Here is a 23,942-nt window from a genome sequence, read left to right on the forward strand (position 1 = left end):
GGCTGGCTGGGTGATTGATGCATATAGGGCTGTGATGGTCTGGATACAATGCGCAAGCACAGGCACGCCGTGACCGTGAGAGACACATGGACGAGCCGAATATGGCCTGCTGACGATCTCTTACAGTCTGGAGACCATCGCTGAACCGCTGCAGGCTTTCATAACGGAATGGCGATGTGGTTCATCGTTCATAGTGCGCTTGATGAAAGCCATGACCTTAGCCCGCACAGACTACTCTTGCCAAGTCTCGGTATGACTACATTTGAAGAAGCGTGAGACAAGCAAATGCAATTTCGCACCTCCTGAAGCTGCACCGAGAACATTGTATGCCCATCGCCGTATCACTGCAGCCATCCACGCCTTCTGCACATTGACGCTGAGTCCTTGTCATTGCATCGCAGGGGCTCAATGGAGCGTTATAAACGGCGTTTTGTCACAACTTACAATTGCCCTTCTGGCAGCTAGAGCAGCCCTATTGTCATACTGCAGCAGCAATTTGGCCAACCCGTCGAACATCAGGAAAACTCGCAAAGATCGAGCGTGACAAGAAAGGTGTGGTATGCACGAGTGACATTGACTGAACAGAGGAGGGGCTGGCATTATACAAAAGGGGAAAAGATGATCATGACTGAAGGGAGAGTGCTTGTAGGTGTTTCTCTGAGCCTCTTCTACTTGGCTCTTGATGCCGCTACATTCCTGTCCGGATCGCCTCCAGGCCCTCTAACGAGGTCACACTGTTCCCTCTCACAACCTGTAGAGAGCGGGGTGAGAGAGGTGATAAGGGTCAGACCGGATGTAACTCTTCGAAGATTGGCCAAAGCAAAGCGGGATCCATCACAGAGTCTCTTGATAGGTGATTGGCTGCATCTCCGGTCGTGCTCTAGCACGGCTAGCCCAATCGCTCTTTCAGACCTCTACCTGAGGCAGCTTCAGCTGCATCTCTCGACCTGCCCAACAGTCGTCCTCCCTCTTTTGACCTCCTGCCAGCGCAAATTTGCTATGGGTACTCACCACCATCCCACAACCTGCTCCATCGGTCCAAGCGTTCGTGTTGGCCTGTCCTCCCGGTCCCTCTGGGTGAATCTGCTCCACCGCCTCATCCACTACCAAGTTGAGGAAGATGTCGAATCCCCGCAAGGTGCCATTGATCTTCCTGCCTCCTTGGATGTTCACAGAGACTCGCTTATCGAGGAAGCGCTTTAGCTCTGGTTGGGAGACCTTTGCCATCTTGATTGAGGTGCTGGAGCCGGCAGCTAGGGTGCGAGTGAGGTGGGTTTCGGTGAGGCGAGCGCTCCACTAGAGATGCAGAGGAACGGGGAGCAGCTGGACCAGAGACCTCTCGATGTTTCTGAAAATGTCTATGACGGCCCTTGTTGCAGCAGACGTCGATCACAGAAGGCGAGGTGATGGTGAGATGACGCAGACGCAGACGGGGTACGACTGACAGACCTTCGCGACGGAAAGAGGTCCAGGGCGAATGTGGATGGATGCTCTCTCTCTGCCGTGTGTGCGTGCCTGCGTGTGTGGCTGGCTGCCACCCGCCTGTGCCCGCCTCGCCCCGCCTAACCGCGCGAAGGGCTGGCCTTGGCTGCCTGGCTGCTCCGAGGCCCGGCGATCGCATCGAACCTTCCCAGCACCATCGCCTCAGTCCTACTGTACACCTCCTCCGCCAACCACCACTCCATCCCGTTTGCGCTCCATCATGTCTGCCGTCAACTGGAACCAGATCTTCAGGTCGTAAGTATTCAGAAACACACGGGCTGTGACTGGGCGGATCGGTGCCCTTGAGGGGCTGGACAGAACAGCCAGGAGGCAGCCAGGAGAAGATGTCATTCTCTGGGTTTCAGCCTCGCCAGCTTGTCCGGGCGCTCGACAGCGGTCGGGTACGCAAGCCATCGGAAATGTCTAGCAGTAGCTCAGACAGCGAGCTGGCAAGGTTCCTCAGACGCAATGGAGAAATGGTGGCTCTGGACAGGCGAATGGGTAGCAAGATTCTAGTCTGGCCGGACGGCATGCACATTCATGCCCCTTTGCGTTCCACGACTTCAATACTGATTCCGTCCATCCGCTACATCACACCCTCTTTCCCACTTGTACAGACTGAACCTTGGCAAGAACACCTCTGCTTCCCTGCAGGCCTTCCGCAAGAGGTCCGAGGATGCTCGCCGAGCCCTAGCTGTGCTCAAGGAGCAGAAGACGGACGTGGACTTCCAACACTACCGCTCCGTTCTCAAGAATGACGAAGTTGTCTCCCAGGCCGAGAAGATCCTCAAGGACTTCAAGCCAGTGACGTACGACGTGTCTGCTCAGATCAAGGCCATCGACGCCTTTGGCAGCAAGGCTGTGAGTTGACGTGGCCTGCGACAGGAGTGGAGGGAGTGCAAGAGGGCGGCATGCAAGTGACATGCACAAGGTAGCTGCTCTTCTCAAGATGGTGTACTTTACTGACTCTTCCCTCGTGCGTCGCGGGTTTCTTTTCTGGCAGTCCGAGCAAGCCAAGGCTACTGAGGACAAGATTGCTTCCGAGCTCAAGGACCTCAAGTCTACCCTGGACAACATCAAGTCTGCCCGCCCCTTCGAGCAGCTGACCGTCGACGAGATCATTGCTGCCCGCCCAGAAATCAAGAAGACGGTGGAGGAGATGGTCAAGAAGGGAAAGTGGACTGTGCCAGGCTACGAGGAGAAGTTCGGAAGTGAGTAGTGCCTTGGCAGTCAAGGGAGGTGGTAGGTCGGAGTAGACTGCTGACATTTCTTGCTCTTCTCTCTCTGGGACTCTTTCCCAAAGACCTCTCCGTTCTCTAAGCGACTCGCTAATGTGTGTAGGAGTGAGGGGTCAGCCGTCGCTGTCACCCGTAGAGCTTGCGCATGAGGTGATCCACAATCAATACCAAATAATCTTTGAACACCTGTGATGAGCGGAGGACGTATTGAGTGCGAGCCAGTCCATTGCTGGAGGCCAATGGTGATTGAAGTGACCGTACAGAAGAGGCTGCTGGAGGTGCTTGACGCTGGTGTGTCGGTAGGCGCGGCTGGGCGGCGTCCTGACTGGCTGGATTTGCTTCCGATGGCCAATGCACGGCACGGCGGCACAGTCGGCACGGCCCAGACCAAGTCCTTGTCCTCGGTACCGCTTCTTACTCATTCTACGCCCAATCCTCTCCTCTGCATCGTCGCCTCGTTTTAACTTTCCACCATCATCATCAGCCTCATTGGTAGCAAGCAGCTGCTGATCATTTCTTGAGGCTCACCCAAATTTACCGCTCCAGCTCAAACACGCCCGACTGCCACATCCACCTCTACCACTTTGCCTTTCCGCTTCATCCACTGCACCGCACCGCACCTTGCGCTGCGCCTGCACAAGCGATGCCTTCGAAGACCAAGTCATCGAAGGCCAAGAAGAGCCAGGGAAGCCAGCCCCAGACGTCTGTATCTGGGATGACGCTGCAGTCCCTCCAGCAGAGATTCCAATCCAAGGGAACTTTGGGTGACACTCGTGAGGAGAGGAGAAGAGCATGGTGAGTGGGATCTCGAGCTAGCTTTGTCGAGCAACAGAGGAGGAGATCGCCTCGTCTCATTTAGCTCTTCTCGTTCGAACCTTTGTCAGGCTCTACCTCTTGGCAGTCGACTATCAACCTGCGGCAGTCTTCCCTGCAGACTCGAGCTCCTTTGAAGACATCGGCACCACCTCCTCTGCTCGAGGATCGGCAAGTAGCAGCAGCAGCCGCCATTCTTCACCTCCCCTCGGTTCGGATTCCAACGAAACCTCTCTCGAAGACCTCAACACTCCTTCAGGCAATGGGTCAATGAGTGGCAGCTTGCTGCAGAGCCAATCGCTCGGAAGCATTCCTTTAGACCGGGATGGGTGGCAGACTGGATTCGACTCGGCGCTCCTCCAGAGTGGTGAGAGCCAAAGCTGGACCGATGGAAAGCCTCCGGTAGACGAATGGCAAGTGGCAGAGAACAAGCGAACCAGACGAAGGAAGGCAGTCCAGGAGCAAGAGACTAGCACCGCGGCAGGGCAGCTCAGTCCGGACGATAGCGGCATCTTTGGCTCGGTCATCGATCTGGGCAAGGACACACCCGGCCGAGCTCGAAATGGTGGACCTCGTTCCGACGGTACCTCGTCGCGTGACTCGTCGGGGGCCTCGACGGCCGCCTCTCGATCGGCTTCGAGTGCTCCTACGACGCGTTCTGCTGCATCCTCCAGCATTGCGTTTGCACCTCTGTCAGTGGACGATGATCTCCCTGCAAAGGTTAAGAAGGCGGAGAAGCGGAAGCAGCAGAAGAAGCAGAAGAAGCAGAAGAAGCAGAAGAAGCAGGCATCAGCGACTGTAGATTCAATTAAGCACGGTGACAGTGCAAGTCAAGCAGCAGCCAGTCGAGAGAGCGGGGAGGCCACTGCACCCTACAAGCTCCCCGCTCGCTTTAGCGAAGAGCTCGCCGCGCATCGAGATGAGCGACAGGTAGAGTTGGACATCCTACGGAGCTTCGTCGGTCCGATTTCAGCACCTGGAGGTGCGCTGCAGAATTCCTCAACTCGCCAATGCAGGCGGGAACAGCTACAAGACCTGGTGGTGGGAGTGCTGAGGCGCCATCCCAGTCTCAATTACTACCAGGGCTACCACGATGTCATCTCTACCTTGCTCCTCGTCCTATCGCCTCGCCACCCAACGGCTACAAGCAGCGACAGTGGCGCCTGGGCATCAAAAGCAGACTTCCACCTTGTCCTCGAGGCAAGCGAGCGCTTCAGTGTGTTCTTCCTCCGAGACTTCATGACAAAGGGAATCGACCCCTGCATGGGTTGGCTTAAAGTCTTGCGCAATCTCCTCCGTCAGGCGGACCCAGCTTTCTCCAAGTCGGTCATTGAGCAAGCCTCACCATTGCCCTTCTTTGCCCTCTCCTGGCTTATCACGCTCCTCTCACACGACTTGGAGCTAGGGGCAACCGCCTCGAGCAAAGTCTTTGACTCTATCCTCCTCAGTGGTCCCGAGACGATCTTGTGGATCATTGCAGCTCTGCTGCTGGAAAGTCGAGAGGAGCTAATGAATGGTGACGCGATACAGGAAGAGGAGTACGGAGACCCGGCTCTGCTGCACCACACGCTGTCTAAGCTGCCCAAGCAGCTGACAGAGGGCAAGTCTAGCATTGACGCCATCATCGTCCGAGCGAAGAAGTTGCGCAAGAGCGTAGGCGGCACAAGTAGAGCGCGGCAGGGAGTCATGGGCTCGCACTCGGTCCTAAGCACCTGGTCACCGCTCTCCACCCCTCCTCAAGACTCGGCAAGTGCTGCTGCCACTGCCGCCGCCACTATCACAGCCACAACGGACTGGAGCTCTGCTTATACTCAAGCGGAAGAGTACCTCTCCTCCTCCTCAGACGCCCTGCAGCAGATCGTCATCGACCCCACTCCCTCTCCTCCCGCTGAAGATGAGGCCGACTTCGACTTCACATCCGAGAAGAAGAGTCGACGCCACCGCTCTCACTCCAGTGATGGCAAGAAGTCCAGCAGTAGTGCCAGCAGCAGTGCCGTCACCACAAGCGCCGCGGTCCTCGTAAGCGTCGTCGTCGTCGCTGGCGCGGCCCTCTTCTTGGGTTCCCACGCGGTGGATCGACAGCAGAAGAGTAAGCTGGCACACGATTTGAGCGATCTGGGAAAAGGATTGGTAGGGCTGGCCTTTTGTGCTGCTGGGGCTTGCCAGTGAGGAGCAAAGAGGCACAAGCACGGGCACTAGCAGGTATGAGCAGGAGAAGTCGGAGCGCAACCAGAGGCTGAAGCTGGCGATAGCTCTCTTCCGTCTTCTGGATGCTGTCTCGAGATGTCTCTTACGACCAGTGCATGCTAGCAGAACCCTCCCTTTGCCTCGCACGTTCCGTCAAATTTGTAGCCCTCCCCGCGTTCTCCCTCTCCCTTCTCTCTCCCTTTCCTCGTCTCGCTACATCCCCCTTAGCATGTCTTCTTTCCTTCCCATACCATGTCTTCTTCCTTCCCATACCATGTCTTCTTCCTTCCCATACCATGTCTTCTTTCTTCCCATGTACTACTGCTCATCTTTTCCTCGCGCAATCTATGATACCATGCACGTCCAGCCAGCCTGTAACCCCATTCGACGACGACACGTTTTCCAGTCTGATGAGAACTCCTTTTTGAAAGTGAAGGAAAGGAAAGGAAAGGAAAGGAAAGGAAAGGAAAGGAAAGGAAAGGAAAGGAAAGGAAAGGAAGGAATGTGCATTGGTTCTCTTGTTGATGTTATTTGATGAGATGAGTGTCAGGTGACCGTACATGCTTCTCTCGTCGTCGTCGTCAGTGACAAGGCAGGGCTATCTAGGAGCTACCTCGCCTGCTCTCACTTTGCCTGTTTCTTTCTTCTTCAATCACATCACGCCTGAGTAATCTCGGGGGATCTGATCGCTTCAGCCCTTTGTGCTGCCTCCACTGGTAGAGCCACTGGCCCCACCACCACTTCCACTCCTCACCGTCGCTGTTGCTGTTGCTGTTGCTCCTCCTCCTCCACTTCCACTACTACCCTGAGCAAGCAACTGCTCATACTTCTCCGTAAGTCTCAAGCGTCTCTTTCCCAATTCTCCATCCGCACGCGTCTCCCTCTCACAGTGGATAAAGCCATACTGCTCTGCTTGGCGGGTATAATCGCCCAGAGCCGTTGCGCCACGATCTCGGAAAAAGGCAGTGAGGTCCAGCGTCGTCGTCTTGCCCGCCGTGGTAGTGGTGAGGAGACTCAAGCCGGCACCGTTGGCGGTGCTGCTGCTGCTGCTCGGGTTGTGCAGGGGATTGACGGGAATGCCATGGCGCTTGGCGAGGAGATCGTTCACGTAGGATCTGCGAGGCGCTACGATGGGTGGATTCTCTTTGCGAAGGGCGAGCATGATGTCCATCAGGGGCTTGAAGCGGATCCGATCTTGTACAGTGGGAGTCAGAGTCGCCTTGCCTGTTGCGGCGGGCTTGTTGGTCGCAGCTCCTGTGGTGGAGCTGGTGGTCTTCGGCTCAGCCTTGCTAGACCCATCGACTGGGCCGGCTGACTCCGATACTGACGCCGAAGGGTCGTTGCCCGCAGGAGGCAAATTTGAGGAAAGAGACGCAGCAGAAGTGTCCTGCTCCTGAGAAGCCTTGCTCCCAGCGGCTGTAGCAGCTTCTCCGCTGGCTGTTGCTCTCTTGGGTAGAGGAGTGGAATGGTTCGGCTCGTAGTCGTCATCCCAAGGATCGTCACCTGCTGGAGGCAAAGTCTCCCTCTTGTTGGAGGCATTCGCAGGGTCGTGCTCCTTGGGGTCGCATAGTTGGGGAGTCAGTCTCACGTGTCTCATACCGGCCTTGAAGCCATCCTCCAGGGTGCAGATGCCTGCTTCCTGCGCAGCATCGAGGTAGCGAGAAAAGACTTTTGAATCTTTCAGACGATCTCCCATGCCCTTATGCTTGGACACAATGACATGCAGTGCCTCGTCAGTCATGTAAAACTGACCACGCTCTCGCTGATACAAGAGAGCGTTCGCAAGAGGAAAGTATACAGCAGCAATCTTTGTGCCAGAGGGTTGATGGGGCAGAATCAGTCCGGGTACATCCCAGACTGATTTCTTGCCGTTGGGCGTGGACTGATCGGAACCAGTGTCACTTTTGCTTCGGAATAGACTTGGGAAAAAGCTTCCCTTCTTGAAAGTGGGAGACGAGGGACACTTGATGGGAGACGTCGGTCTGATAGGAGTAGACCTAGCAGGCTGATATGCGGGTGCTGGTGTTGAGGCAGGCGCTGCAGTCGCTGGAGTACTCTGTGGTGAGGTTGTCCGGTTCCGCCTCAGCTTCGCCATATACGACTGATAGACGGGCATGACCTCCAAAGCTGCCACGCCTTGCTTCTCCGTAGGCACTAATTTGGCGACACGGGACTTGAAGGCAGCGTTGATGTACCCGCCAAAAGTCCTGGTACCAGCCATTGCGAAAGGATCTGATTGACCAGCGGGAGTCGCCCTGATCATGCTGTCTAGCTGCTGCCCTACTGCACTTGCATAGGGAGGCGATCGCTGTGACGCAGACTCGGCTGCCAGTATGGCATGAAGGAGCGGCTCGAAGGCTGGCGAAGGTGCATAATTGTCAGGGCCCTCAGACCCATCCTCCTCCTGAAGGCTTTCGACAAGCACGGCTTTGGCCTGCGACACAGAAGACGAAACCGGGGTCGAAGGAGCAGCAGAAGTCGCACTAGGCTTGCCAGGTGTAGCTGGGGCGGCGAAGCTGGCAGGGTCCAGAGAACGCAGAGAGATCCATTCGGTACCCGGGTTGCCATTGCTGCCCAACATAACGATGCCAGCTGCAATCGCTACAGCCGCGTAGTCTCGGAAAGAGCTAGCACCAGCCTTCTCATACACGTCCTTATCGATTGAAGTTAGGCGCAGAGCAACTCTGCTGCGAAGAGGGCGTGGCTGACCCTCCTTCTTGAACTCTTCCAAGGCTTGCACTAGTGGCGCAAAGACACCTGGCACAGGTCCGGCACCCGGACCAGACAATGCTGCTGTCTGAGCTTGTACGGCTGGCTGCGACGGGGTCGGCTGGGGCGTGGGCGTGGTAGGACGAGAGGGTGTAGTCGTCGAAGCGTTGGAGGATGCAGCAGTCGTGCTGCTGGTGGACGACTTTGCTGGGGTAGCTCGCCCATGACGACTGGGACTCGAGCTCCTGGGAAGTGGCTTACTTGGGGTAGAGGAGGCATAGAGCCTGCCAAAGCCGTCCCTCTCCATTCCCAGCACATCTTGCCTCCATCTAGCTACGTAGTTGGCCGAAGCTTCCAGGATTGGCACAGCGCCTACCGGAGGCGTGAAGAGCACAATCTGATAACCTCGACCACGAATGAGAGACAGTGGGTAGGCGAAATCTCGGTCCCCGGAAATAAGTACAATCCTGGCGGGAGGCGGTACATCTAGAGCAAACGCCATCAGATCGGCGATGATCATCTTGTCTGCTACATCTTTTCGTCCGCTTTTGGGGGCTGCGAGGAGAGTTTAGGGGCAAGTCTTAGAGACGAGATACCTCATGAAATTCCCACTCGAGTGCTTCCTGTCACTCACTGTCAATCAGGCTGACTCCGCTACCCTGCAACTCGCTTCGCAAAGTGACCTGAGCAGGGCTGACGCCTTCCGCTGAGCTCAATTCGAGGTACGCCTTGAAGCTGAGGATAGGTCCAGAGGGGCCTAGGGCCTCCTTTTCCGGGCCCGTACCCGTCTCAATGCTGGTGATGTGCTTGCGGATAGAATGCGCAAGGTGGCGCCCCGATGATCCAGTTGGTGGAGAGCAATTCTAGTTGACGCCAAACAGAGTAGGAGAGGGTCAGCATGGATGGACCTGCGCGTACCTTCTGCTGCCTGCTTGCCCCTGGTCACTTACATCGACATCCCAGAAGACGGCGACTGGGATGGGCCTGTTCAGCAAACCTCCAGCCTTATCCATGAGCTCAAACCGGACTCTCTTCGACTCTCCTTCCGTATCCGACTCTGTAGATGATTCGCGACCATCACTAGAAGCAAGCGCTTTGCGCTGTCTTTGTGGCGCCGAGCTAGGAGACGAAGAGGTGGTAGCCGTAGTAGCAGGCGGGTCCGATGGCGGGGGAGGGTCAATCTTTGGCGGCCCCCTGAAGGCGTAGAAAGTGATGCCACCTGCAAGTGCTGCTGTGGCTACTGATCTGGCAAAGGCGGCACTCGGCGAAGGGGAGACGATGTAGGACCACACATCTTGTAGTGTGCTTGACCCTGAGCTGGCCATTGACGAGGGCGCGACAGAAGGGCAGGATCAAGTCTTGCAATGCTCCGCGACCCTGTTGATATCCAAGCTAGCCGAGGTACCGAACCAGATTTTGTGATGTGTGTATTGTTCAGATGTATGATGAGGAGGAGGAGGATATGGCAATGACGAGGTGGAGTGACCAGAGCCAATGTCACTTCTTCCTTTGTGCTGTTGGATGACGAGAGCAACGCACCGCGACGGAAAGCGCACCTTGAATTCCGCGGCCCTCGGCAAAGGGGGAGACCAACACCACCACCACCAGATGCACACAGGAGAGGATGTTGACAATGACATTGAGCATGACACCGAGCAAAGATTCATTCCCATACAAAGCATTCGATTCTAAGTGACGATCCATGACTTGACCCTCTCGCTCGTCTCCTTGCTCGCCTGCGCGAGCTCGCCTTGCCGCTTTCGCAGCGCTCTTATGTAGCGAGATGCTTCCGATCAGTGCTGGCCCTCAGCAAGGGTCATGGAGGCAGGGACTCCTTTCCCCGGGCCTCTTAGATTTGCAAGAATGCTCTGCAAGTAGTGCCCCTGTAGTAGGGCGTCCAGTGGCTGGAGCTTGCCCTCCACACTGCGGTCCATGATCAGCCTACGCCCAGCATACTCCCCGGACTGGGTGAAATCGATGATGGCGTAATCATCGTCCACGTCAACGGTGATGTTGTGAAGCTCCCAGTGTACCGCTTCAGTCCATTGCATCAAGAGACCGTTCTGTACCGAGTCGATCCTTGCCTCTCCCTGACCAGGCCCGTCATCTTCAACCAAATCGCCCGCTCCTTCTGCCTTCCACTGTCAGGGAGAAAGAAGAATCGACCAACCTGCATTCAGATCAACCGACACTACGACTGGCGACGACAGTGCAACTCACCATGGCGATGTATTCTGGTGGGAAGATGTGGACCGCTGCGAATGTCATCCAATCATCACCGCACGCTGCTTTGGTACGTCCAGTGATGCAGCAGGCTGTGTCCCTTTGTCTCACCCTCCGTGCAAAGTTGGTCTAGGAGGGAGATTCGCATGGAGCTGTGATCAGCAGGTTGCGATGCCAGACTCGAAGCCAAAGTCTTCTTTGAACACCTACATCTAGCTCAGCGGACATCGCACCCAGTGTTCGCAGTATGCCTGACCGGTCAAAGTACTGATGTGTGGTCTGAGCAGCCATCAGTGGACTTAGATCTGCAGGTGGAAGCACCAGAGGCATGCATCCTCAATGACATCAGCTATGCTGTCAGCAGCTCACAGAAGCGACGTTCGAGACACTCACCTGATCTCCGGAGTACGAGGAAGTTGCCCTTTGGCATTGGCGCCCCTGGATCAGATGCCAGCAAAGTAGCCTGCAGCGGCTCCTCAGACAACAGACCTTCCTCGCCTGCTGCGAAAAGCCCCCACTCTGCGGTGTCCAACGGCAAAAGCTCGCCATCGGACGACAAGATGCCATCGTGTACTACGATACAAAGACCCAGCCAGGCAAGGAACTTTGCGATGGTAATGGTACCATGCTGCCAGAAGCCTGCCAGGTGCTCAAGCCGATACGAATACCGCCGGCAAGGTTGAGTGAGCTGACATCTGCACAGACCACCATGGCCTTTAGCCCAATTCCCTCACTCACCAGCCACTTCCTGCCTTTGAGATCCGTCAGAGGAAACGGTCCATATACGGACGTTGCGTATCCTGCCCATCGGATAGCCACGAAGTCTTTGTTGGTAGCCCCTGACGTCGCGTGCGGACCGGGAAGAAGGGGAAGGAGACTAGAATAGCGTCTGAGCCTATCTACCCGAGGTGGAGGGAAGATCAACTCGCGCCTCGACACTTTCGGAGATGGTTATTTTCCTGACCTCACCTTCGGAACCAAGCAGGCTACGAAGTGACGGGCCAGCATGGCGCCTGTGACTCCATAGTGTGTTACAAGAGAGTTGTACTCATCAAGTGGCGCCTCTGCTCCTGCGCAGTGAGGGCTTAGGCAACGATGTTCCAACGGTCTCTGGCGAGGAGCTCCCGCAGCCTTCTCATTGACGTGCACTCCCACTACACGCCTCCCAGACTTGCCGCAAACGTCTCGGCTGCAGGTCCATCAGGCTCTGCTCCATCCAAAGGCCAAGATGACACCATTGCTTCGCCCTCGCGAGCCACTAAGCTCGCCTTCATGGACAGGCACGGCATCTCCCAATCAGTTATCAGCATTCCTCCTCTCACCTCCCTCACTTCCACACCCGAAGAGGCTCTCAAAGTGGTTCTGGACGCCAATACGGATTTGGAAAGGTACTGTACACCGCAGGAGGGCGAGTCACAGGATGGACCCTCGTCCATCTTCTCGCCTGGTAGCGCAAAACAGCAGAACGCCTCGAGCCTGGGCATCCCACCCAAGGATCGAATCCACGCATTCGCCGTGTTGCCCCCTCCGGTGAAAGGGAAGCTGTCGCAGCATAGTGTACTGGACGTACTGGAGAGTGCGAGGTCTTCAGAGTCAATGGTCGGAGTGACTTTGTCCACTGATGGTCTCGGCAAAGGATTGGGCGACCTTGAGCTGGAGTCAGTCTGGAGCAAAGCAGGCGAGCTAGGCTTGACCATCTTCGTGCACCCTCCCAACATGGAGCTGAAGCTGGGTCTGGAGACAAGCTCAGCATCTGCTGTGTTCGATGCGCCGCATCGGGTAGCCCTGGTCAGTCACAGGTCTTCACGACTTCTTGTCTCCTCCATCTTCGCTGACTGTCATTCTGCCGCACATCCAACTCCACAGGCAGCCTCCCACCTAATCCTCTCTGGTGTCCTAGATCGGCACCCTACCCTGAAGGTTCTCCTCTCCTACTCCTCGGGCAGTCTCCCCTTCCTCTCCTCGCGCCTGTCCACCCTATATCGCTCCGATCCTCACTTCACCCCTTCGCGCCAGCACGCTCGTCTGGCGAATCCAGATCCCCGCTTCTACCTAAGCAGGCTACACTACGATTCCCTCGGCGCGTACGGACCCGAAGAACTTCAGTCCCTCGCCCGCCTCATCGGTCGTTCAGAGCGCTTCAAGCTCGGGAAAGGTGGAACATACAACACGCCAGCGTTGGGGTCAGAAGAGGAGGCGGAAGAGGTGAAAAGGGGTGGAGAGAGAATCCTGTTTGGGAGTGATCACCCCGTCTTTCCTCCCCTGCAGGAGGATGTACCCGAGCAAGGGTACGACACGCCTCAGTGGGGAAGCGTTGTGGACGGTTTGACTGCCATTCGGCTCACGAGGGGATGGGATGAAGAGACGCGGAGGGCAGTGGTGGGTGGGAATGCGCAGAGATTATTGGGTCTCTGATGGGTCACGATGAGGACAGCACTTCGCTGTACATGACTTGGAAACTGACCAACAAGCCAGGTCTATCTGAAAAGGATCGCATTAGTGCTGGGTATGAAGGAGCGGAAATGTTGAATGTATCACAGGCGATTGAATGGTAGACTACTGCACGAGGACCCCCTTTCTGATCTGATCCGGATCTGTAACTCCCTCTCTCATAAACCTCAATAGCCGCTGGAGCTCTCCACGTACCTCTTCCACCTTGCGATCCTGTCCTTCCCTCTCCTCTTCGTGGGCAGCCAGTCTGCTCACCAAGCCATCTACCACTCCCGCGACTTGCACTCGGGCCTTCTCCCTCTCGGCCTTAAGACCCTCCAACACTGCCTCAAGTCCCTTCTTCTCGCCCTCTCTGCCCTTCCACTCTTCCTCTGCCGCCTCAAACTTGTCCAAGGCACTCTGCGCCTGCGCCTTATGCTCCTTGACCACGTCTTGCAACTGTCCTCGAAGCCCCTTTACCTCTTCCTCCCAATGAGCCCGAGTCTTCTTCCAGGCAGAGGTAATGGCTTCGTATCCAGCTACGGCATGAGCCTGAGCTCTCCTCACGTCCCCCAACTCGCTCTCTACCTGACGCACACGGGTGCCGAGCTCTCGTGAGGATCTTCCCAGCTCCTTGGCTTCGTCCTCAGCTTTGCGTGCCCGCTCTTGTGCTTCTAGAGTCTGGCGCTCCTTTCGAGCCAGTGCTGTCGCATGCCTCTCGACTTCCACTCGGGCTTTGTGCAGCGCCTCTTTCGTCGAGTCGTACGACTTTTGCAACGTGGTCAAGTTGCGTTGCGAGATGGAGAATTGAGTCTTGTTGGATTCCAGCTGGCTTCTCACGTGTTGCAACTCGTTGTTCAGCTGAAGAATGAGCTTGTTGGCATGTAAATTCGCCTTGTCCGACTCGGAGCTTGAAGATGTAGCCGCATCGCCGCTGACAGCTCTACGAGCAATGACATTGACTTGGTCATTCAGACTTGCAAGACGCCGTCTCTCGCTCGCCACAGTAGGCGCGAGGAATCTAGCCGAAGAGGGGCCAGTACTGACATCTGTTCCTGCAGTACTACTGGCCCGACTGGACGGCCGAATGTTCTCTGCTGACGCCGCTACTTCGACAGTAGCATCCGCCCTACGACGCGATGCCACAGATTCCGCAGAGGAAGGTGTCGGCCGACTTGAAACCGGAGCAGATGGAATCGAGGTTCCGCTCGTCGTCCTCGTCCTCACAGGTCTGGTAGGAGGTGGGAGCCCTCCTGTGTACGGCTTGTCTGAATAAGCCCTCGGAGGCATAGAGACTCTGACGCTTGCCCTTGGCTTGCTCACTCCAGCAGCCAGACTACTGTCGCCATTTGACTGGGTACTTCCTGTCTCCAAGGCTGCCACATGGGCATTCTTCTGTCGCAACAGGTGCTTCAGCTCTTGTACTTGCGCTCGTAAAGATGTCACCTCATGCGCCTCGATCGACACAGCGGACCTTTTCCGATCGCTGTCCTCAGCATCTGTCGACGAAGCATTGGCATTGCTTGAATTGATCGAAGTGTCCGTGGTCACTCCGTTTGCAGCAGGTAGGGCCTGTGGGAGGCCTTCCGGCGCAGCTTTGATGCTTGATGGGGTCGGACTTTCGAGAATATTACTAAGTCGGGAGGGTCCCGGATGAGGCGATCGAGGATACTTCCGGGGAGCCAAGTCAATCTCGTCATGAGCAGATGCAGGCTTCTTCTGAGGGGTCTCTACTTCTGTCGCCTCCTCACGCGACTTCGGCGCAGCTGAGTCTGCTGCTGAATGGTTTGCAACATCCGCAGGCTTAGAGGCTGACCTGTCGGTCTCAGGGACAGCTCCAGATGCCCTCATTTCGTCGAGCAGCTCCAAGATGCAGATGTTGTCCTCCCAGCCAGTCTGTGAGCTCTCTGGGAGCAGCCTTTCTCTGCATCTAGCACATTCGTCTGCGATCCATCGCAAACTGGTCTTGTCCTTCTTGGTCTCCTTCATTAGGATTCCCAGCCAGGTCTTCTTCGACTTTGCAATCTCTGTCAGGCGCCTTGCTTCGTCAGCAGAGATCCCGAGAGGCTTGACAAGTAGTACGGCCTTCCCGGCACGTAGTGCAAGTTCCGCGTTGTTGTACTGCTCTGTCTGAGGCGAGTCGATGATCACCGCGTCTACGTTTGGGGAGGCGAGCAACACGGACGTGGTTGCTGCATGCGCAGGCGATGGATCAGAAGAGGATGCAATGGATGGAAAATGACACTCAAGGAACTCCTTTGCAGAAGGTTGGGCTGCTGAAATCATAATAGCGGTAATGCGATGCTGTATGGGTAGAACAGACCCCTTGCCTTGGGCTGCCGCTGCTGCTTTGACATCTTGAATGAACCTGGTCGCTGCAGGGCCATTGCCGATAACGCCCCATTGGCATATGAGAGGCTGCACGTTCATTTTTTGGGGGGACTGAAGCAGCCTCAGTGCTACACTGTTTACCGAGACCTCGGACCGAGCTGCTGAGCCCCTGAGGGCGTTGTGCGACCGAGGGGGGATCGCAGCAGCCCGATTATGCGGCGCTGGTCACGAGAAAAGTATTCCTAAGCTCCAAGACCGCTATGATCCGAGCCGTGAGGTGTTATACTCTAGACTCGGCTAAGCTCTTCATGCTAGGCTCCGAGGGGTGAGCATTGTCGGACGGAATGAAGGGTGAGGGATGGTGTTGGTGTCTAAAGTGTTGATTGACTGTTGGACGCTCCTCTAGTGCCAATCTCGCTCAAACTCCGACGCGGGCGGCAGGAACGGAAAGGGAGGCCAGCAGCGCGGGCGTCGGTGCTCCTCCCAGAGCCGAGGTCCGATCGACCACTGCCTTCTTCGTATCGCCCCAATCATACCCCTTCGCCTTGCTACATTACATCCTTCCGAATACCCTAGACAGACAGAGCGACAGACAGTGGCAAGAAATCAGCCACGCACATCTCATCACTAGCCCAGTCGATTGCATCACTTTCATACGATGTCATTCTACGCCTCGGGACCGTCCGCCAATGGCCCGCTATCCCCTTCCTTCTCCCCCTGGGGCTCCACAACAGACGACGTCGACGACCCATGGCGGGTCCAATCTACTTCTTCCACATCAGCAGCCGGCGGAGATTCTCTGACGGCATCGACCAGCTCGTCGTCTGCTGCAGCCCCAGATCCTGATGATACGGATGAGCGGGCAGCGTTCGGCGGAAAGCCACACTCGCCGCCCGCACCACCTATCACCGCGCCAACAACAACGAGCTCCTTTGGCAACAATGCTCACGGAGGATCAGGAGGTGGAGCCAGTGGTGGCTTTGGCAGCGCTGGCGCTATCTCTGGATCAGATCTGGTCGGCGTGGGTAGGACGCCCGCTACCTCGCTAGGCCGCACTTCCTCTAGCGGAGGCTGGGGGCCTTCTCCTGGTCTAGAGGAGGAGCAGAGAAGGTCCTACCTCTTCTCACAGCCTGGAGAGAGGGATACGTCCAACAGCATTAGGCAAGACGAGGAAGTCTACAACTACCGGCCTCCGACCTTTGGCAACAACAGTCGTATTGACAGGGACGAGTCTGGCGGGTCGTCAGGCCCGACACCGCCCTACAGCAGAGGAGGCAATGAGTCAGGGGCCTTTATGGGAGGCCCAGCAGCAGCGGGAGGATTTGCACCTCGAGCATTCAACTCTCATACTCCGTCATCTATGCTACCAAATCGATCGCACGATGGCTCCTCCAACCCTGCAGCTCAGGGACAGTCTCGGGTCGTAGAACAACAGAGACAAATTGTCCCTGGCTACCCCATGCCGCAAGGCCTCGCAGGAGGCAACACAGGATACTCGCCATTTGCTAGAGTGGATAGTCTGGGCACAAGACGTGAGGCGCCGGAGGATATGTATGGAGTGCCGGAGAACTTCTTGGAGGTGGAAGTAAGGAATCCGATGACGCACGGTGAGCAGCGGAGCGATTGTGCTAGATGAGATAACGCGCCGACCATGAAAGGCAAAAGCTGACCACCTCATCGTCTTGTCCCTCTGATCAGGCTACGGAAGGAAGATGTACACAGACTATGAGATCGTAACAAGGGTGAGGCACACATGGATGGCAACTGATATTGCAAGCGACCTCTCCGCTGACAGCCGCCCTTCTCCTGCTTTCGCTTTAGACAAACATTCCGGCTTTCCGCTTCCGTTACTCGACAGTACGTCGGCGCTACTCAGACTTCGAGTACTTCAGAGACATCCTGGAGCGTGAGACCACTAGAGTAAACATTCCGCCTTTGCCTGGAAAGGTCTTCACAAATCGATTCACGGACGAGGTCATTGAGAGCAGGAGAGAGGGTTTGGAAAGATTCATTACGGGTGTCGCCAGCCATCCTTTGCTACAGGTGAGTGAGGAGCTGAGACCAGTAGGGATTGCGAAGAGACGGAGAGACACGGTGCTGACATTGACCATCTAACATTCATCCTCCTTTAGACTGGCTCCAAAGTCCTGTGCGCATTCCTGCAAGACCCGGCCTTCATGAAGGAGCAGTGGTCGTAATACCAGCACATGCAGTACTTGTCGATGTTTCGGCTCGAAGGGGACGAGCTGAAGCGCAGATGCGCTTCACTGGAATGTACTACCTCAGGGGTCCCGCTCCGCCGGGTCAGCAGCTGGGTCTACTTCACCTGCGCGAGCTACCACCCCACCTCATGTAGCGACCTTCTGTCCCCCCTGTTTATCTGTTCCAAATTCTCAGCGCAATGTTACCTCTTCTCCCGACTTTCTCGCTTCTCCCTCGTATCTAGAGTCATCGGGGATCGTTGTGCAGTCGGATCGGAGTCAGTGTGCAACGGACTGAGACATGGCTTACGTGAGGAGCGTGGAGCACTCCCGCCTCCCACCGGGAAGGGTACAGCAACGTCATTCCGTCAGGTAAGCAGTGCGAGTGCCCATCGAAGCGCCTATAGGCTCAACATCTACCTCTTTGACCTCCCTGTACCTCTTATATATGCTCCGAAGTGCTTCCATACGTGCACTTAGACCGCTAAAGCCTCGAATTGTCCTGACCATCCTCCAGCCCCTTCACACGAGCTCTTACCGCTACACCTCCACATCCCCTCGCTTCAGCAGCAACAGCAACATGCCTCCAAAGAAGGACGCTCACGATCTCAAGGAAGGAGATGAAGTCTCCTGGAAGTGGGGTTCCAACCATCCCTCTGGTACCGTAAAGGAAGTCGTGGATGGAGATGCTGAGGTGACTACTAAGCGGGGGAGCAAAGTGAGCAAAGAGGGGGATGAGAGCAACCCGGCGGTCAAGCTTGACACCGGCAAGAGTGATGCTGTGAAGAGTGTGAGTATCTCAAGTAGACGTCTGTATCTGCATACTTAGTAGCTAGACAGCTGATCGTATATGTCTCGCTGCTCCCTACAGGCTAAGGAAATTGATGGTGTCAAGCCTGCTTGATCTGCCTGATTTGGGCCCTGCCTGGAAGAACCTGTATCATAGGCACTGTTTCTGAACACAATCGCAAAGCTGGAACACACCTGCTCAGGAGCGAATCATAAGTCTGCAAACGGCATGAGGAGAGCAGATGATGATGAGAGAACACAGAGATTTGACATGAATTACATGGACGCATATCGCAAAGGCGAAGGCGAGGCGTGCGGTAGCAGTGACAACAGGAGATGAGACAGGCAGAGTGGGAACCATTGCGGGGAAAAAGACTTTGTTCGATTACTCGGCCTTGGGAGCGCCGCGTCCGGTGATGGTGCGGAAGAGAGAGCCTCCCTTCTCTCCACTGCCGGTACGGGTGCGGTGCAGCATGAGCTCCTCGTGTCGGCTCTCGGCTGCGAGCTGGTTCTTCCGGTCCTGCTCGAGGTGGTGGCTGAGAGAGACATTGGCAGAAGGGCGACGGCTGTCGGAGAGGAAGAAGGTGTACACTGTAGTGGGGGAGAGAAAGGGGAGAATACAGTCAGTGGACGGGTCTCACGAGGCTTGCTCAATCTGCGTTACTCACGTCCAGCGGCAAAGATCGTCACAGGAATGTTGGTAAGAGCAGCAAGTGCGGTGTACTTGGAGGGCTGGAAGCACTCTCGACCGAAGACGGAGGCACAGGCGAACCTAGCGCCAACGTCACGAGCGGTGTTGAGAGCAATGGCTCCTGGTGCCTGCGAGCTGACAACGACGAAATAGGCGAGTCCGATGGCCCAAGGGGCGTTGACAGGGGAAGTGAAGATGTTCTGAGAGTCAAGGTTGGCCCAAATGACCAGTCCGATGACGAAGGCTCCGATGATCTCGTTGGTGACCATGTCGCCGTAGGTCCTGCCAGCTGCTGGGAACAGGGCGATGATACCGGCAGGTCCCGATGAAGTGAAGATGGCGGCCGACTCTCCGGCTGCTCGAAGTCCAGCCTCATAGGCGAAGATGGGAGTACGGTTGATGGCAATGGTGCAAAGAGCACCGATGTAGCCACCGAAGATCTGAGCAACGATGTAAAGAGGGGCTCGGCTGATGGGGAAACCCTTGAAGATGACTTGACAGATAGTGACGGCAGGGTGAAGATGAGCTCCGGAGTTGAGACCAGCCATGTAGATTCCGAAGACGATACCGAATGCGTAGGCGAGAGCGATGTTCAGGAAGCTGCCGTACTCTGTTCCTGCAACGGCGCTGAGAACGAAGAGTGCAGTGGCGGCAGTGCCCATGAAGGTGAAGAAGAAGACACCCAGGGCTTCACCGATGACAGCCGACAGCCAATCGGGTCTGATCGTCTGCCACTTGGAGCGGAATCGGGAGTGGTCCAGACCAGCAGAGGCGACCACGCTGCGTTGAACGTCTGTCCTGCCTTCGGCGACTTCAGTCAATCCCAACTCTATGACAGACAAAGACGAGGAGAGAAGACTCTGGTCAGTCGATGGTGGCGATGGCGTGTGCTGCACAAAGGCCTAGCACATTTGCTGGTGCTGGGCGATGAAGTCACTCACCAAGTTGTCCAGGCTCTCGGTGGCTTCGCTGGAAGTGGTGCTCCTGTTGAGCATTGATCTTGTGATCAGACTCGGTCGAGTCTGCTCGCGGGTCTGAAGCATACTGGTAGCCTGTCTGTTGGTGACTCATGTTGGAAAAGAGGATGAAGGAGGAGGATGAAAGTGAGGTTTGTCGAGGTCACTACTGGGACAAGGCCTGGATGTGAAGGTGAAGTTGATTGCAAAGGGGGGCGACAAGGGGCGGGGACGACGCATGGACGACCTTTTGAAGCATGCACCGCTCCTGGTTGTAAGCCCTTACGGTATGCATCGTGGCATTGGGTTTCAGAGTACTTCCTCTGCCATACTGCCTTGCTGCTCCTCGTGTGCAATCTACCCCACACATGTATGTCTACCCCACGGGGAGGAAGTAGGCGAAAGCGCTCGAGGTGCGGCGTAGCGTGGCAGAGGAGGCGCAAGGGCTGGAGCCAGTGCAGACAACCCCGCATCGGCTTCCGTGGCCCCGGAATGCCAAGTGTACGGCGCTTCTGCCGGAAGAGGATGCCGTCTTAACCGTCAATTGGACAACGCAGTAAGCTCCGACAGTCTCGCCTTACGCCAAGGGGCGTCACCACAGTCAGCACCAACGAGGGGCAGAGCTGTTCAGAGGCCTCGCTTAGCTCGGTAACGGAGTCCGACGTTGCTCACGGAGTCCGGAGTGCGCGGATGGGTTTCTCCGTGTCGAGCAGTGAGATGCACCGACAGTGTCAGTGGAGAGCAGCAGCAGCCTCGCCGGTTTGAGCGGTTTCGAGAGGCTTGATGTCTCTGCTGTGGTATGCGCGTAATCGAGGGGCTGGAGGACTCTGCTGTAATATTATCATGCCGCTCTGTTGCCGGGACACGAGTCTACATGCACTCCTCCTCTTGAGTAAGGGTCAGCAGACCTTGTAAGGGGAGGCAAGCAGCAGGAAAGCCCGCCACCAACCTGTCCAAATGTCAGGCACCAGCTCCCATCTGCTCACAGTCCAGCTGCACCAGCACCATCCCAGGGGCAGGCAGACGCAATTTGTACCACATTCCTGCGGGTCATTGCGGGGCCCCGTTCTATAGCCCCTCGCCTCGGCTCAGGTTCCGCCGGTCCAATGTCAGCATTCAGGCACCGGCCATCGCGACAGCAGCACCGCCCAGGTGCTTTCATCTTGCTTCAACTCTCACTCTGGTTACGTCCGAGAGTGTTTCGTACTTGCCGACGGAGCAATGTAGCTTCCGCCCGTGCCGCATGAAATGAAGTCGCCCCTGTAAAGGAGGGTACTTCCTCCCCGACGACTGAGACCAAGCTATATCACTTCATCCCAAAGAGAGCGGAAATTGTATTGCAAAACAAGGCCAGACAGAGCACGAGCCAAAATTCCGACGAGCGCATAGCGATCAGTGGTGACGAGCTTACTTGGGCGAAATGATACTGTCAGGTGTGAAGTAGAAGAGCATCGCCTTCGTGTCAGAACAGGACGCAGTACGGTATCTGCTGCACGCGATTCTCTACTCACACTTGGAAATCCTTGTCCTTGGCACCCTCGCTCACCTCGACCGTCACAATGTGCTTGTTCTCGTCGACCGAGGTCGACACCTCACTGGCGCCCTCTCCCTCCACAGATACAGTGACTCCGCTGTTGTACAGTCTCTGTCCATCGTAGGCAATTTCAATCTTGTCGGCTCCAACGCCGCGGTAGGATCCAGTCCACTTCTTCTGGCCCTTGGCATCCTCAAACACCTGAGTCACTCCAACGCTCTTGGCATCTTGGGACCCCCCATTGGAGGTGTTGAGCTCGTAAGGGTGGTAGCCGAAGGAGTAGTAGACGTCTCGCACCCGGCCGACACACATGGGTGTCTCTGCAGCAATGGTAGAGACGACGGCAGTGGGGATGGCACCATTCAGGTGGACCTTGACGATGTATGTCAACTCCACGTCCTCTCCCTTCTTTTCGATTCTCCATCCGCTGATGTCTACGGTAGCTCTAGTACGACTTTTCTGGTATGAGCCAGCCTCGGGAAGATTCTCTTCATCAGTGACTGTAGTCTGGATGATATCAATCTGGTCTCCTCCCTTTGAGTAAAAATTCTCCTGAATGCCCACGATGTCCCTGGCCCAGACAAAGTAGGACGGGGACTTCATCAACGAGTAGAACTCGTACGTATGGGGGCCGTAGCGAGCGATGGCGTGGCCCTGATCGAAGCGAGGATCCCACTTGACTCGGATGCCCGGCAGTTGAATCGCTGCAAGGACCTGAGCCGGTGTGGCTGACTCAACGGTGGTGATACCTCGCGTGAGAGGCAGAGCACCGGCTTCCTCGGATGTGTTCTTGCGTGCGAGCTTGACGTCCTCCTTCTCCGGAAGAACCTCCCATGAACCATCGTCGTTGATGTGAGAGTCAAAGAGGGCACGAGCTTTCTCCAGTGCGGCGGTGTATTCTGCGGGCCTTTCGTGGTAGCCGGTGGGAGCGGGATTGGAAGGAATGTTGAGCGACATGCTGAAGTATAGGATGAGAGAGATAAAGTATGGATAGGAGAGAGGAATTCAGCAGCGAGAAGCAGGCTCAGTAAGAGATGTTGAGCGGCAATGGGGGTGACGAGGCGAAGGGATGTGGGGGTGGACCGGGGAACGAGATACAGCACCCCTCATGCGTGAAAGCAGCGGTGCAGCTCCGCCGGAATCTGCGAACGCGGTCAGCGCCTCTTTCCGCTGCTGCGAACCTCACCTTGCCCCAGCAATCTTGCTCGGGGATATGGCAGGCAGCGACATGGAGAAGCTCAGTAAGGAGATGCTAGCTTCGAGAATGACATGGTCTATATTCTATCGTTCAGTAATCGATTGTGCCTACGCAGTCTCCATCGGCCACGCCCCTTTTGAAATTCGGTGAAGCTGGTCAGGCGGAGCCGTCGTCGAAGCTTGATTGCCGCTCCACCTCCACGCGGGGGCGACGGTTCCACTGATGGCAGACGACACCAAAGCCCGTTTACCTTTATATTACTGGCTTATATCCGACAATTGACACTGCTCAAATCATCTATTCTCTCATTTTCAACACACACACCTTGCACATATCAGCCCAACATGCCTGCTTCAGCCGGTGCGTATCGAGCAAGTCTGGCGAGGACTTCTTCGCTGCTGCGAGGAGGCGGAGCGAGGACAGCCTTGGCCACCACCCCAGCCCTCGTACCATGTCTCGCACGAAGCTCACGAACCTCTGCTCCTCCTTCCTCCTCTTATGGATGCTCTCACATTCGTTCCTTCTCTTCACGGACCATGCCGTTGCGCTTTCCCACTACTGCAGAGACCAAGGACTACAAGTTCAACCACACGATGCTTCGTGTGAAGGACCCCAAGGCCAGTCTGCACTTCTACACCGAGAGTGAGTATATACAAGCAGGTGCGCCAGAGTGATCTTCGCTTCCATTTCTGACAAGTCATCCCCTCTGCCGTTCTCCTCACCTTTAGTCCTGGGTATGGACCTCATCGACGAGCATGACGGAGGAGACTTCAAGCTTTTCTTCCTCGCCTACGCCAACTCTCCCAGCGCAAACCCCGTGCGCTCTCAGAGGGAGGCTATCCTTGAGCTCACCTGGAACAAGGGCACAGAGAACGACTCCAATTTCAAATACCACAACGGCAACGACGAGCCTCAGGGATTCGGTCACACATGTATCTCAGTCCCTGACCTCGAGGAGGCATGTGCGCGTTTCGAGAAGCTGGGAGTTGAGTTCAAGAAGAGGCCTCAGGATGGAAAGATGAAGACGATTGCCTTCATCTACGACCCCGACAAGTACTGGGTTGAGATCATCCCTCAAAAGAAGTGACTCAACAAAGAATTAAAGGAAAGCAGAATGTGAGGTGGCCTGACCTTGAGAGGGAGCACCCTTTCCAACTTCA

General features: G+C 56.1%; 12 protein-coding genes across 12 annotated transcripts; 6 read left to right on the forward strand and 6 right to left on the reverse strand.

Moving 5' to 3' along the window:
- Positions 1 to 540: 540 nt before the first annotated feature.
- Positions 541 to 1,364, reverse strand: BCV69DRAFT_282274 (putative SMX2-snRNP G protein). The gene is made up of 2 exons (XM_025492302.1): positions 1,012 to 1,364; positions 541 to 751 (listed from the first exon to the last, which is right to left on the reverse strand). The coding sequence occupies exons 1-2, from the start codon at positions 1,225 to 1,227 to the stop codon at positions 689 to 691; spliced, it is 279 nt and encodes a 92-aa protein (XP_025348714.1). The 5' UTR covers positions 1,228 to 1,364; the 3' UTR covers positions 541 to 688.
- A 286-nt stretch (positions 1,365 to 1,650) lies between these two features.
- BCV69DRAFT_282276 (ATP synthase d subunit) lies at positions 1,651 to 2,832 on the forward strand. The gene is made up of 4 exons (XM_025492303.1): positions 1,651 to 1,737; positions 2,100 to 2,343; positions 2,486 to 2,693; positions 2,786 to 2,832. The coding sequence occupies exons 1-4, from the start codon at positions 1,703 to 1,705 to the stop codon at positions 2,800 to 2,802; spliced, it is 504 nt and encodes a 167-aa protein (XP_025348715.1). The 5' UTR covers positions 1,651 to 1,702; the 3' UTR covers positions 2,803 to 2,832.
- Positions 2,833 to 3,136: 304 nt separating this feature from the next.
- Positions 3,137 to 6,085, forward strand: BCV69DRAFT_282277 (hypothetical protein). The gene is made up of 2 exons (XM_025492304.1): positions 3,137 to 3,515; positions 3,605 to 6,085. The coding sequence occupies exons 1-2, from the start codon at positions 3,364 to 3,366 to the stop codon at positions 5,700 to 5,702; spliced, it is 2,250 nt and encodes a 749-aa protein (XP_025348716.1). The 5' UTR covers positions 3,137 to 3,363; the 3' UTR covers positions 5,703 to 6,085.
- Positions 6,086 to 6,214: 129 nt separating this feature from the next.
- BCV69DRAFT_173660 (hypothetical protein) lies at positions 6,215 to 9,840 on the reverse strand. Its single transcript, XM_025489520.1, has 3 exons — positions 9,380 to 9,840; positions 9,064 to 9,292; positions 6,215 to 8,984 (listed from the first exon to the last, which is right to left on the reverse strand). Exons 1-3 carry the CDS (start codon positions 9,752 to 9,754, stop codon positions 6,412 to 6,414), a joined length of 3,177 nt encoding a protein of 1,058 aa, XP_025348717.1. The 5' UTR covers positions 9,755 to 9,840; the 3' UTR covers positions 6,215 to 6,411.
- A 382-nt stretch (positions 9,841 to 10,222) lies between these two features.
- On the reverse strand, positions 10,223 to 11,082 carry BCV69DRAFT_298564 (hypothetical protein; the record flags this gene model as incomplete). Its single annotated transcript, XM_025494229.1, has 4 exons — positions 10,223 to 10,570; positions 10,650 to 10,781; positions 10,863 to 10,957; positions 11,046 to 11,082. The coding sequence occupies 4 exons, from the start codon at positions 11,080 to 11,082 to the stop codon at positions 10,223 to 10,225; spliced, it is 612 nt and encodes a 203-aa protein (XP_025348718.1).
- A 665-nt stretch (positions 11,083 to 11,747) lies between these two features.
- Positions 11,748 to 13,067, forward strand: BCV69DRAFT_298565 (hypothetical protein; the record flags this gene model as incomplete). Its single annotated transcript, XM_025494230.1, has 2 exons — positions 11,748 to 12,440; positions 12,519 to 13,067. 2 exons carry the CDS (start codon positions 11,748 to 11,750, stop codon positions 13,065 to 13,067), a joined length of 1,242 nt encoding a protein of 413 aa, XP_025348719.1.
- A 68-nt stretch (positions 13,068 to 13,135) lies between these two features.
- BCV69DRAFT_282280 (hypothetical protein) lies at positions 13,136 to 15,775 on the reverse strand. Its single transcript, XM_025492305.1, has one exon. The coding sequence runs from the start codon at positions 15,510 to 15,512 to the stop codon at positions 13,209 to 13,211; it is 2,304 nt and encodes a 767-aa protein (XP_025348720.1). The 5' UTR covers positions 15,513 to 15,775; the 3' UTR covers positions 13,136 to 13,208.
- Positions 15,776 to 16,012: 237 nt separating this feature from the next.
- BCV69DRAFT_282281 (hypothetical protein) lies at positions 16,013 to 17,834 on the forward strand. The gene is made up of 4 exons (XM_025492306.1): positions 16,013 to 17,020; positions 17,112 to 17,155; positions 17,235 to 17,456; positions 17,546 to 17,834. Exons 1-4 carry the CDS (start codon positions 16,072 to 16,074, stop codon positions 17,609 to 17,611), a joined length of 1,281 nt encoding a protein of 426 aa, XP_025348721.1. The 5' UTR covers positions 16,013 to 16,071; the 3' UTR covers positions 17,612 to 17,834.
- A 254-nt stretch (positions 17,835 to 18,088) lies between these two features.
- BCV69DRAFT_269344 (hypothetical protein) lies at positions 18,089 to 18,589 on the forward strand. The gene is made up of 2 exons (XM_025490890.1): positions 18,089 to 18,404; positions 18,486 to 18,589. The coding sequence occupies exons 1-2, from the start codon at positions 18,195 to 18,197 to the stop codon at positions 18,516 to 18,518; spliced, it is 243 nt and encodes an 80-aa protein (XP_025348722.1). The 5' UTR covers positions 18,089 to 18,194; the 3' UTR covers positions 18,519 to 18,589.
- A 199-nt stretch (positions 18,590 to 18,788) lies between these two features.
- Positions 18,789 to 20,165, reverse strand: BCV69DRAFT_287220 (aquaporin-like protein; the record flags this gene model as incomplete). The annotated part of the gene is made up of 3 exons (XM_025493548.1): positions 18,789 to 18,994; positions 19,072 to 19,923; positions 20,036 to 20,165. The coding sequence occupies 3 exons, from the start codon at positions 20,163 to 20,165 to the stop codon at positions 18,789 to 18,791; spliced, it is 1,188 nt and encodes a 395-aa protein (XP_025348723.1).
- Positions 20,166 to 21,457: 1,292 nt separating this feature from the next.
- BCV69DRAFT_298570 (Bet v1-like protein) lies at positions 21,458 to 22,541 on the reverse strand (the record flags this gene model as incomplete). Its single annotated transcript, XM_025494231.1, has 2 exons — positions 21,458 to 21,476; positions 21,562 to 22,541. 2 exons carry the CDS (start codon positions 22,539 to 22,541, stop codon positions 21,458 to 21,460), a joined length of 999 nt encoding a protein of 332 aa, XP_025348724.1.
- A 491-nt stretch (positions 22,542 to 23,032) lies between these two features.
- On the forward strand, positions 23,033 to 23,923 carry BCV69DRAFT_282285 (putative glyoxylase I). Its single transcript, XM_025492307.1, has 2 exons — positions 23,033 to 23,424; positions 23,511 to 23,923. The coding sequence occupies exons 1-2, from the start codon at positions 23,319 to 23,321 to the stop codon at positions 23,867 to 23,869; spliced, it is 465 nt and encodes a 154-aa protein (XP_025348725.1). The 5' UTR covers positions 23,033 to 23,318; the 3' UTR covers positions 23,870 to 23,923.
- Positions 23,924 to 23,942: the final 19 nt, after the last annotated feature.

The sequence above is a fragment of the Pseudomicrostroma glucosiphilum genome (assembly GCF_003144135.1).
Source record: "Pseudomicrostroma glucosiphilum strain MCA 4718 unplaced genomic scaffold BCV69scaffold_5, whole genome shotgun sequence".
Classification (NCBI taxonomy): Eukaryota; Fungi; Basidiomycota; class Exobasidiomycetes; order Microstromatales; family Microstromataceae; genus Microstroma; species Microstroma glucosiphilum.